The sequence below is a fragment of the Populus trichocarpa genome, chromosome 8, assembly GCF_000002775.5.
Source record: "Populus trichocarpa isolate Nisqually-1 chromosome 8, P.trichocarpa_v4.1, whole genome shotgun sequence".
In the NCBI taxonomy this organism is placed as follows: Eukaryota; Viridiplantae; Streptophyta; class Magnoliopsida; order Malpighiales; family Salicaceae; genus Populus; species Populus trichocarpa.
In genome coordinates, this window is record NC_037292.2 from 7,562,506 (window position 1) to 7,574,964 (window position 12,459).

A 12,459-nucleotide genomic window follows, 5' to 3' on the forward strand; every position below is an offset into this window, starting at 1 on the left:
TCGAAATTCCATTAACAAGTACTGTGTTAAGATCCTAAAACAATATGATAGAGAATTAGGTATGAAAAAATCACCTGTCATTGTACAGTTCAAGAACTGTTCTGTTTCCTCTGAAATCAAAAGGAAATATAAAAGCTGGCCGATGATACTAAGGTAATATTTGTTTTTGTGATTAAATTGTATTTTTAAAATTTTTAATTTTTTTGTTTTAAATTATTTTTAAAAAAATTTAAAATCATTTTGATATTAATAATATTTTTTGAAAAAATATTATCTTAATATATTTCTAAATAAATGTTTTTTATAAAATAATCAATATACAATACCAAACATTTCTCTCTAGTGTTTTCTGTTCTTGATCGGCTTTTAATTGGGTTTAATTTTAGCATGGGTTAACTATTCACTTTCGGCCTTAGCTGGTCCTTATAATCTTTATCTGTTCTCCACCTTAGGGCCATTTTTAATTGATGAAATTGAAAACTAATTTCTACTGTGTTCTTTCATCTTATTTTTTCATTTAAATGGTATGTAAATATGCAAAATATTGTTCTGTATCTAAGGTTATTTTTTCTTGCAAATATATTAAAATAATTTATTTTTATTTTTAAAATTTTATTATTAACATCTACATATCAAAACAATAAAACATTAACTTTAAATGAAAAATATTTTTTAAATTTTAAACAAATAATATTTAACTGCACTGTCAAACACCATGTACATGCATGTACATGTAAGCAACGGAGACAGTTCACAGGGGAAGAACATGACACCGGACCGCCTTTACATAACAAGTAGCCTTCTCCCTTTAATCATTGCATTTGAAACTATGGCCGTCTCACATAGAACTGCTTCAAAGGCAATGATTTTTGGATAGATCTAAATTACTAACCAGCAAAAACTCCCTTTTATTGGCTCCAAGCCTACAAATCCCACAATCCTTGAGATGGACCAAAAATTTATAATTAACTTTTCAAAGAGATAAGAAAAGTTACTGGCCAGGGTGTGCAAATATAATTAACTTCTCTTATTTCTGGAGTACCAATGTGTTTGGAATTACATGTATATATATTTTAAAAATTTATTTAGCTTCGAAAAAATCAATTTAATATTTTTTAATATTTTTTAATGTATTAATATATAAAATAATTTTAATATATTTCAAAAAAAAGAAGAGAAGAATTCACTACAATACTATACATTTCGCAGCACTTGATGTACTCAGGAAAAAAAAAAGAAAAAAGTCTCTTCATGATTACGAACTCAATGTGTAAATTAGGCATGTTACTCTCGAAGATGGCACTTAAACTTTAATCAGTAGGTGGTGGGCTCCAGCGTCACTTTAAATATACAAACAGATTCTTTTCCTTACCTATAGTTTGATGATTAAAAATATCTACTCTATCTCTTAATATTATTACTTTAAATTTTAAAATCAATATTTTGTGAGTTTAACATGCTGATCGCTAAATTGATAAGGGATGTATTTTTAAAATTATCTAAAAAATTTTGTTTTAATTGAAATATAAGCTGATATAAAAATGCTTTAATCATATAAAACCGAAAACAAAAAATTTAGACACCAAACCACTACATATAGCTGATGATTATGATCACTCATCTCCCACACTGAAGGGTTTCCTGTCCTTGGCTGTGACAATGGTTTCAGCTTCTCCTTCTAAGGTGAGCACAGCCAGCTATACCCTTGTTAATTTTACATTTATACTTGCATGCCTATTGCTACGAAAAAATGTAACCGTTGTTCTTTTCTATTCTTGAAATCTAAACAGGAAGACCAGTCCATTGGCAAATGGACCGAAGGCGATCCCGCTCGCCGAGCCAAATGGTGGTACTCAACTTTCCACACAGTCACAGCCATGATCGGTGCAGGTGTTCTAAGTCTGCCCTATGCCATGGCTTACTTAGGCTGGTATGTTAGTCAGTACTGTAACACAGCTCAAAAATTCGTATTCAATATGTATATGCAGTAATGAATTAGAACCAAAACTACTAGAAAATAACTGTTTATTTTCTTCAGGGGTCCAGGGATAACGGTTCTGGTGTTATCTTGGTGCATGACCCTGAACACAATGTGGCAAATGATCGAACTCCATGAATGTGTTCCTGGGACTCGCTTTGATCGCTACATCGACCTAGGTCGACATGCTTTCGGCCCGAAATTGGGACCATGGATTGTCCTACCTCAGCAGCTGATTGTTCAAGTTGGTTGTGATATCGTGTACATGGTTACGGGTGGAAAGAGTTTAAAGAAGTTCATGGAGATGACTTGCGCCTCTTGCACCCCAATAAGGCAGTCTTACTGGATTTTGATCTTCGGTGGCATCCATTTCTTCTTGTCTCAGCTTCCGAATTTCAATTCTGTTGCTGGCGTTTCACTAGCTGCAGCAGTCATGTCACTCGGGTACTTGGTTTTATACTTTTAACCTCGTTATGCCCAATTACTTATGATTAAGTACATGATTAGTTGTGGTGGTTTGTGTCCCAAATGAGAATATGCTTGGTAAGGTACTTTGACATCAAGCTGCAATTTTATCACGACTAATAGAACATTTTGGTGCACAGTAGCCATGCTAACCCACCCTGTCGTATTTTGGTGAACATTTTGGTGCAATTTCATATTGAACAACATATTTTAGATCTAATTTGAGCATGTTCTCGATTTAGCTGGTTATAGCCAACAAACTACTAAAAAAAACAAGTATGTAGAATGGGATATATTTAATAATCGTAATAAAAATTATATTTGTTCTAGTTTCTTTTAGATTAAAACTTTTGATACACTTCCGTTGTAAACTATACACAAGATAGGACTAGGAGATCCATTATTCCTTGCATGGTTTACTCGCAGAACATGACTTTGCACAATTGTGACGATTCTGGTCATGCTTTATCAAACTCACTTGCATCATATCATGAAAGTCGTAAAGCACTCGCGATTGTATCAGAGTTTACAGATTTACTATGGACCGATGACTAGTAGAAAGAATCCCGGTCTTTATCATCCAAACGGGCCGCTGCTTAAAAGCTATTGCTTTTGCGAGGGTGATTCGGGTTACTTTTTTAGACCGAATATATCCTGATCACCCATTACACTATGAGTGGCGCGCAGCCAATATGGGATAAGTTAAATTAATCTTGTGGAAGAAAATCGGATGAGATCACTTTAGACTTGGAGGCCGCTCCTTTATGCTTTTGGTGAAACTAAAAAATGGCAAGGGGGAGCCAAGCTAATTCATCATGATTTTAGTGAAGTAGACACTTTAAAGTGAATTTTATAAATGGCTAAGTCACTCAAGATTTAGCCTTGTAAATACAAATAGTACCAAATCAAAAGGTGAATCCAAACATGCTTAAAGACACCAAGACATTAACTTTGTATACCTTTTGATTCCTGTTATTCTTATGTTGAATTTGGACGGTTTTATTTTCTGCTCATAAGGGCACCAGTCATGCAAAAGCTAGAGGTGCCTGATTGATATAACATCGTGCAGTGTTGTCTTACTCCATTGAGTTTCTGGTTGCAGTTATTCAACCATAGCCTGGGCAGGTTCCTTGGCTCATGGCCAGATTGATAACGTGAGCTATGCTTACAAAAACACCAGCGCAGCTGACTACATGTTTCGTGTCTTCAATGCACTGGGAGAAATTTCTTTCGCGTTCGCTGGCCATGCAGTTGTCCTTGAGATTCAGGCTACAATTCCATCAACTACTGAGAAGCCTTCCAAAATCCCAATGTGGAAAGGTGCACTGGGTGCTTACTTTATCAATGCAATTTGCTATTTCCCCGTTGCCCTTATAGGGTATTGGGCATTTGGACAAGATGTTGATGATAATGTCCTTATGGAGCTGAAAAGACCCGCATGGCTCATTGCCTCTGCTAATTTAATGGTGGTAGTTCATGTCATTGGTAGCTACCAGGTATAACAAGAGACTACATTATTCATGCAATATTTAGCCATATACATATGTTTTTTCTACTGGACCTAACAGGAACCTTTGTAGGTCTATGCCATGCCTGTTTTTGACATGCTAGAGAGGATGATGATGAAAAGATTCAGTTTTCCACCAGGACTTGCACTTAGGCTCGTAACTCGCTCTACTTATGTTGGTGAGATTATTCTCTTCGGCATTAAACGTCTTCTAACATCAAGTTTGCAGCTGCTCGACTCTTAATCTTGTTACCTATTGAATTACAAGTTATTTATGTCCCTGAAACCTTGCAGCATTTACCCTTTTCGTTGGAGTCACCTTCCCATTCTTCGGAGATCTTCTTGGTTTCTTTGGCGGGTTTGGTTTTGCCCCCACTTCATACTTCGTAAGCCTCTCATATGGTGTCTACAGTAGTCGGTAAATGACTTACTGGATCGATCAAGCTAATTGATCCATGTTGGGTTTTCTTGCAGCTCCCTTGCGTAATGTGGCTAATAATCAAGAAGCCTAAAAGATTCAGCACCAAATGGTTTATAAACTGGGTAAACAGAAAAATCTAACTACCATGTCTTTCCTATTTAAAGCAACAGTTTTGACCAGTGAATTACTTATTAACAACAGTATCTATTTTTTTCTTTCAGGCATGCATATTCGTTGGAGTGTTCATCATGATGGCATCCACCATTGGTGGGTTCCGGAATATCGTTACCGATGCCTCCTCGTATAGGTTCTACACATAATAATGGCAAAATGTAACTGATCGAGTTTGCAAGACTTCTTTTTATTGATATGCCTCTGTTGTTATATTAAGCAAGCAACTATTTAAATAGAACAGTCCGGCATAATCCTGTTCTGCTTTGTGTTGTCATATTCAGCAAACAGACTGATTTCATGTTAACATCGTCATAAATCTTAACTATTATGTTTGGATTGTCGTAACTTTCAGCGAGACCAACATTTGAAAAGATTGTGCTTGTCCAACTATAAATAGTGTCATGTTTGTTGTGGAAATGAATTGCACTAATTAAGCCAAGTCATTTTGTGATCACTTTAGCGAATATTGTGCATAGCTTAAGCAAAGCAAGAAATGATATAAAAATGAGAAAATTACCCTTGTTTTTTTTATATTTCAACACACAATACTTTAAATATTACACTTTATATCTAATTTTTTATATAGTTAATAATACTTGAAAACAGATGTCTGAAATATTATAGTTTTGTTATTATAATTGATTTCATACCCAAAGTATCATTATAATTTTTACATCTGCTTCTTCCCCGATCCTGCTTTTAACTAGCTGTTGAACCAGTGTTACTATGTTTGTTTTTGTGGTTAAATTAAGTTTGAGATTAATTACAATCTAATTATATATAAAACTTTACTATAAAAATTAATTTTTTTTTTGTTTTTTTCTAGTTTTTTTAATGAATTCTATATACAAACCTTAACCTCAACCACAAAAACAAACATTTATGTTAACTCCATAAGTTGTTATAGAACTCAACCATCCAATGGTTTCTACACATCTATTCTTTTCCAAAACCAGAGCAATGAAAAATAACAGTAGACAGTACTGTATAAATACCGACACCAAAAGTTTCATCATCATGCATGCCTTGTTTGCTACAAAAATGATAATCACTATTAAGACCACCCAATATTATCAGAAGGTTCACCTTTTATCACTAATGGCGAACTACCATTTTGTCTTGCCAGATCTTGAAACCGTAATTTCCACAGCTCCCATCGTGTAAGAAAATTCATGGTGCAATTCAAATGGAATTTCTCAAATCTTGAAAAAAAACAGCATCATTGTATAAAATAACTCATATCATGGTTTAAATCAAAAAGCCCAGGTCTTGAAAAATCTAGATCTTATCCAAACAATTCTAACACAACCTTCAAAAGTATTTAATCTCAATCATTATTAATATTTTTCAAAATCCAAGATATATAAATAAAAGATTATTTAGTGTTTGAGATAGTAATTAATCAATATGTTCACGTGCTTGGACTTCTTCTTTTTAATCTAAGAAACTCCTGCTTATAATAAAAGTTTTGAATACCAATAAAAACAATCTCAATTGGGAGAACTCAAAGATCCTCTGATGATAAAGTTAATATCTTTATAAAAAAATGTATTAAATAACTAGTCTTAAATTCCAAGAATAAAGATGTTTATTCTTGAGTTTTAAGTTTGTTAATGCTCTGAAATCTAACTATTTTTATTTTAAGAGATAAAAAGTTGTGAACCCTTTACCTGGATGGTTCAGGGGGCATTTATATCATCTGAACCTTGTCGTTTGAAAAAAAAAACTGAAAAATCCTCTGCTTTCGGCAATATCAATGGGAGACAAATATCTATTACATACCATTAATGAGATAGTAAGTATGGTAAATCTCTTAAGAGACCTTATATACCTATAAGTATAAGGAAATCATTACTTTAATATAAACAATTATTCTAGATGGAGAGACATGACAGTTTATTATGTCTTTAACACTTATAATGTAAAGGATTGTCTAAGATCAAGCATAAAGTCTTAAAATTTAGTAATATCTAAGTTCTTTGAGTCTGACATATTTGTCAGGCCCATGTTATCTTGAAATTTGGATTTAACTGACTGCTAAGTTTATGTGTCTTAGTTCTGGCATGTTTATTAGTAAGACATACAATATCTTGGACCCTGTTGTCAAGTCTAAGTACCTTAGATTTAAAGGACTATCTAGTTCAGGTGTTGAATTAACTCATCAACCCTAAAATCCAAATCTCACTAAACTAGGAAACCAAAGAAAAATCGACATAAAAATGAACAAGAAAAGGCCCTGAAAAGTAGTTGAATTAATAAATTAGAGATTTTAATTTTAAACGAGGGTTTGTGGTTTGATTTTAATTTTAACAATGTGGGTTTGATGGTCTTGGTAATGAAGAAAGGAAATAAGAGGAAGGAGAAGAAGATGGACGGTGCTACATTCACCTTAGTTTGGTCGGCCAGGGTGAAGAGAGAAAGAAAGGAGAGAGGTGAAAGAGGCAGGAGGAGAGGAGAGAAAAGGGTAGGAAAAAAAAATATAGAGATATTTTTATTAGAATTTAAATCTTAAATTATAAATTTTTTAAAAGAAGACAAAGTATTACCATTTTTTAATGTTAAGAAAATCAAGGTAATTTTTATAAAAAAAAATTAAAAAAAAATTAATACATTTTTAAATAAAAAATATTTTTAAAATTATTAACTTACTTTCAAATATCTATCATCACCAGGTTACTAAAGAATAATTAAGCGAGACAGAATGATTGAACCGATATGCATCTTACCTCTCACTGATACGCTTGTAATGATGATATTAAGGTAGTGCAAAACTTCAGGACACGCTTTTCGAGAGAGACGACTTGAAGACAATCTTTTGATCCACAAAAGTGACAACGTGGGCCCAAAACGTTTCCCTTCTAGCCATAAAGCTTCCAGCTAATAGTGCGATCCAACAGATAAAATCATAGAGCCCATTAGCGGTCAAAAGAGTAAAGAGTGGACTCCACAAAAAGCATCATCATTCATCACTATATAGATTAGTCACGGACAATAACTAATCGCAATGAAACACTAATTAATTAAAAACTCAAACTCGCACACGGACAGGATTTAAAGACATGTTTCTTTCATGCAATAAAGATTCTTTAAAATTTATCCTTTAAAGCAAATTCGATAACGTTGTATTAATTTTTTTTAATATATTTTTTAAAAAATATATTAAGATAATATTTTTATTTATTTGTAATATTAACACATAAAAAATAATTTGAAAATATAAAAAAATTAATTTAAAATAAAAAATAAAATTCTTTGAAATATATTCTTAAAATGCATAATAAACAAATAGGCTATTAAAAGCCCCACTTACCCAGGACTTCTCTCTTTCTTACTTCCCTTCTATATATTACACAAGCACAAGCATTCCCTTCCTCTCACTTTCACCCTGTCTTGTTCTCCCTCTCTCTCTCATTGGCTAAAATGGGGCTTCTCCTTTACGCTCTCTTCTCCCTGTTTTTCATTTCTCCATTTGTTTCCTCCTCTCGAACGCTAACACCACAGCCCTCCAAAACGACATTCCTTGACGTCGCTTCTTCCATCCAAAAAACCAAAAACATTTTCTCTTCTAACACTAAAACGTCAATGTTTAACCAACAAGAGAAAGAAACCACCTCGTCAGAACTAACGGTAGAGCTGCATTCTAGAACTTCCCTTCAAAAAACCACGCACACTGACTACAAATCACTAACCTTATCTCGGCTCCAGCGTGACTCAGCCCGAGTCAAGTCTCTCTTAACTCGTTTAGATCTAGCCATCAATTCCTTTTCCACTTCAAATCTTAAACCACTTGAGACTGATTCGGAATTCAAATCTGAGGCTCTACAAAGCCCGGTTATATCTGGTACGAGTCAAGGCTCTACAAGTGGTGAGTACTTCTCCCGAGTTGGAATCGGAAAACCAGTTAGTCAAGCCTATCTTATACTCGACACTGGCAGTGACGTATAACTGGGTACAGGGCGCACCTGCGCTGATTGTTACCAGCAAGCCGACCCCATCTTCGAGCCGGCTACCTCGGCTTCCTTCTCTCCTTTAACCTGCAACACCAAGCAATGCAGGTCCCTCGACGTGTCAGAATGCCGGAACGACACGTGTCTCTACGAGGTTTCGTACGGGGATGGGTCTTATACCGTTAGTGATTTTGTTACTGGGACTATCACTCTCGGCTCGGCTTCAGTTGATAATGTGGGTATCGGCTGTGGACATAATAATGAAGGTTTGTTTATTGGAGCTGCTGGCTTGCTTGGACTCGGAGGAGGCTCGTTGTCTTTCCCTTCTCAGATCATTACGACGTCATTTTCTTATTGCCTCGTGGATCGTGATTCCGAGTCGGCTTCAACTCTCGAGTTTAACTCACCGTCACTGCTCCGTTAATCAGGAACCACCAGCTCGATACCTTTTATTACGTTGGATTAACGGGACTGAGTGTAGGTGGTGAGCTGGTATCGATTCCCGTGTCGGCGTTTCAAATCGATGAATCAGGAAATGGAGGGGTAATAGCTGACTCGGGAACGGCCATTACTTAGCTGCAAACGGACGTTTATAACTCCCTGAGTGGTGCGTTGTTAGGGGAACGAAGGACTTGCCGTCAACTAACGGGATATCGTTGTTTGACGCGTGTTATAATTTGTCTTCTAGAGGGAACGTGGAGGTGCCAACGGTATCGTTTCACTTTCCTGATGGGAAGTTGTTACCGTTACATGGTTCCGCTTGACTCGGAAGGAACGTTTTGTTTTGCTTTTGCACCAACGGCTTCATCTTTGTCCATTATTGGGAACGTCCAGCAGCGGGGAACACGTGTCGGTTATGATCTCGTGGACCCTTTTGTTCGGTTCCGAGTCAAGTGGAACCATGTAATTAACCGCTAGGGAAGGTTGAATTGAATGAAAGTGGTCATGATAATGTATGTGTTGACCAGTTTTTATTGTTCAGTTTTTTTTTAAAAAAAAAAAACTGTTTTAGTTTACCCATGTTAAGAAAGAAATGAAAAGCGAAGTTTTACCACTTTGAAGATAAGGGAAAAGTTCATATATATGGGGTAGTTAGTCTAGTAATTCACAGAATCACAGTATTTAATTCTTTTTTTTTAATTTTATTCTTTAATTCTTTTTTTAGTTATATTTTTTATATTCAAATTAATAACTCATTTATCAAAAATTACTCAGGGGAGGCAGATTTGAAACAAAAGGGGTAAGACAAATAGAAAATTAATGGCCAATCTAAAATTAAGAAGATAAGTTTTTGTATTCCTTGTACTTTTCATTTTTTTTCCTTCATTGTCCTTGTGGCCTTTAAATATTTTTTTTTTTGTTTAAAAATTTATTTTCTTTAATTTTAATCTCTAAATTAGAGAAATAATAAAGTAATTGAGAATGAAAAGGGGAGAAAAAATAGTCAGTTTAATAACCTTTCATTAATAAACTCTTTGTTATCGATATTCATAGGTTTCATAAGATGAAAAGAGTTAGATTTTGATCGTTTGAAATTTTAATTTTAAAGTAGTAATTTTATTCTTTAAATTTGAGAAATGATAAAGTGATTGAGAATGAAAATGGGAGAAAAGGTAGTCATTTTCGTAACCTTTCAACAATAAACTCTTTGTTATCGGTGTTCATAGGTTTCATGAGATAAAGAAAGTTTAATTGTGGTCGTTCAAAATTTTAATTTTACCTAAAGAAACATGTCGAAGTTGAAAGGCAATTTTTTTAGGTTGATTTCGTGTTTTTAGCTATATTTTGAGTTTTTAAGGTTGTAACATTGGTTTTTTGTGGTTTTAGAGATATTTTTATTAATTATTTTTAGTTGAATTTAGATTGGAAAATATATTTCTAGTTCAAAAATCTACTAGATTTTTCAACCACTATTAATAGTTAGATTGTAGAGGGAAGCATGTTAGCCTTGCGTGCATATTTCTTTTCTTAAAAAAAAAGGAGGTGAACTCTTAAAAAAATAAAAGTTATCTTAAGTGCGCTTGGCTACATAGGCAAGGCTTATGTGTTTTAGCCCTTTTTTTCTTTGTTTTTTTCAATCCTTTTATTTTTTTCTATTTTTTTTCTTTATTCTTTAATTTTGAATTTTTCTTTCTTTATTTTTTTATTTTCATTTCAATAAATCTTTATGATTTTTTTTAATGTGATACAATATACTTTTTATTTAGGTTATGAGTAATATCTCAACATTTTTTTTTTTATATTATGAGCTTTTTTTTGTGTAGCCATGAATTTTTTTTCTTTAAACTTCTCATTGTTTTTTCATACGTATATTTATTTTTATTTTTTTATTAAATAAAACATTAGTTTCGAGAAACAAAGTTAATAAATACAATTGAATCAATAACTCGTGTTTCGAGATCAAGTATCTATATCCAAATCTATCTCTCAATTTTCTAATTTTTTCCTTGGTTAAATATTGTTTAGTTTTACTTGGTTTTCATGAAAAATGATAATGTTTTGTTTTAATATATGCAACCTTGCATGATATTTTTTTTCTTTGATTTTATTCAACTGTTTTTGTGTGTGTGTCTATTTCTATTATCGATTAACTAAATAAAAAATTGATTCTTATAAATAAAATTATTAAACACAATTGGATACATGACCTGTGTTGCGAGATCAAATATATTGATTTATATCAATCTTTTAATTTTTTTTGTATAGTTTTTAGTTATTATTAACGATTTATTTATTAATAGATATAGATATAAATATAGATATAGATATATATAATTCTTAATTTACTAAATTAAAAGTACGCTCACACCTTTAAATTTACAATTAGGTTTTTTTACATATAAAAAAATATATTGAAAAGGTCTGAATATTTATTTTTTGTGTTGTAAAAAGATTATATGACCTGAAGCAAATGTTGGCTATGTATATATATTTTTGAACCCGATGCCGGGATTCGTGTTTCATTGAAATATGCTGTTCCACTTGTATTTGCCCTTTTCTCTTGGCGCAGGAGATTTTTTCGTTTCTTCTCAGCTTTCAGGGATTGTTTATATAGTGTAATACTGGGTAACGTTATTTGGGCGGGGAACGGTCCACGCCATGGTATTTGTCCCTTGGATGACACAGAATTTTGAGTCTTTGGCCTTGGGAATAGGAGGTTTTTTCTTATGTGTCATTAGATGAGCATCAGCTGGCGAGCCATGACACTCTTTTCCTCGCGAAAAGGGCAAGTTTGACGGTTGATCCAGTCTTTTCATGTCAAGATCAAGAGTTGATCACGGCTAAAGTTTATTCAAGTCTTATTGCTTGAAGCATTCCATGCATGGTTGACTGAGCAGACCTGGATTTCTTCTCAGAATCTCATCGGTGTCCTTTGAAAGAACCAGGGCCTGTTCAACCAGTATTGACATTGCCAATCCATGATATTCCAAGGCATGCTCTTTTAATTCAAAGTATACGATTTTAGCTTTAAATAAAGGATATGTTTGTTTCGTGGAAAGTGGTTTTTGAAAAATCACTCTTTAAATTTTTTTGTGTTTGTTTGTCATTAGAAAAGTTGATCAACGGAAAACACTTTACAGTCAAAGGAAAATTTGGCTTGGTTTCCAGGAAAATGTTTTCCTGAAAAATTTGGATGGAAAACACTTTCCGGAAGTTGTGAAAAATTTAGAAATGTCATATTATTTGCTGATTATATCAAATTTGATCCTCAAACTTTTGATTGCTATATATATATTTTGTTTTGAATATTTATTTTTCAATTTCATCTCTTAAAATTTAATTTTTATATTAACTTTGATCCTTATTTTTATAATTGTTATTTGCTTTTCCCTTATTATTTTTTTATTGAAATTTTTTATCTATCAAATTTGATTCTCATTCTTTAGATTGTTACTTATTTTATTTGAAATAATTTATGAAATGTTTATTATTATTATTTTAATTTCTTCATCTTTCATGTTTTTTT

The 12,459-nt window shown here is 33.0% G+C and overlaps 1 protein-coding gene and 1 pseudogene across 1 annotated transcript; both read left to right on the forward strand.

Moving 5' to 3' along the window:
• Positions 1–1,513: 1,513 nt before the first annotated feature.
• LOC7488343 (lysine histidine transporter-like 6) lies at positions 1,514–4,916 on the forward strand. Its single transcript, XM_024606579.2, has 8 exons — positions 1,514–1,683; positions 1,791–1,930; positions 2,039–2,422; positions 3,546–3,939; positions 4,024–4,129; positions 4,245–4,336; positions 4,425–4,493; positions 4,593–4,916. The coding sequence occupies exons 1-8, from the start codon at positions 1,660–1,662 to the stop codon at positions 4,689–4,691; spliced, it is 1,308 nt and encodes a 435-aa protein (XP_024462347.1). The 5' UTR covers positions 1,514–1,659; the 3' UTR covers positions 4,692–4,916.
• Positions 4,917–7,896: 2,980 nt separating this feature from the next.
• LOC18101497 (protein ASPARTIC PROTEASE IN GUARD CELL 1-like) lies at positions 7,897–9,574 on the forward strand (annotated as a pseudogene).
• The last annotated feature ends 2,885 nt before the right edge of the window (positions 9,575–12,459 follow it).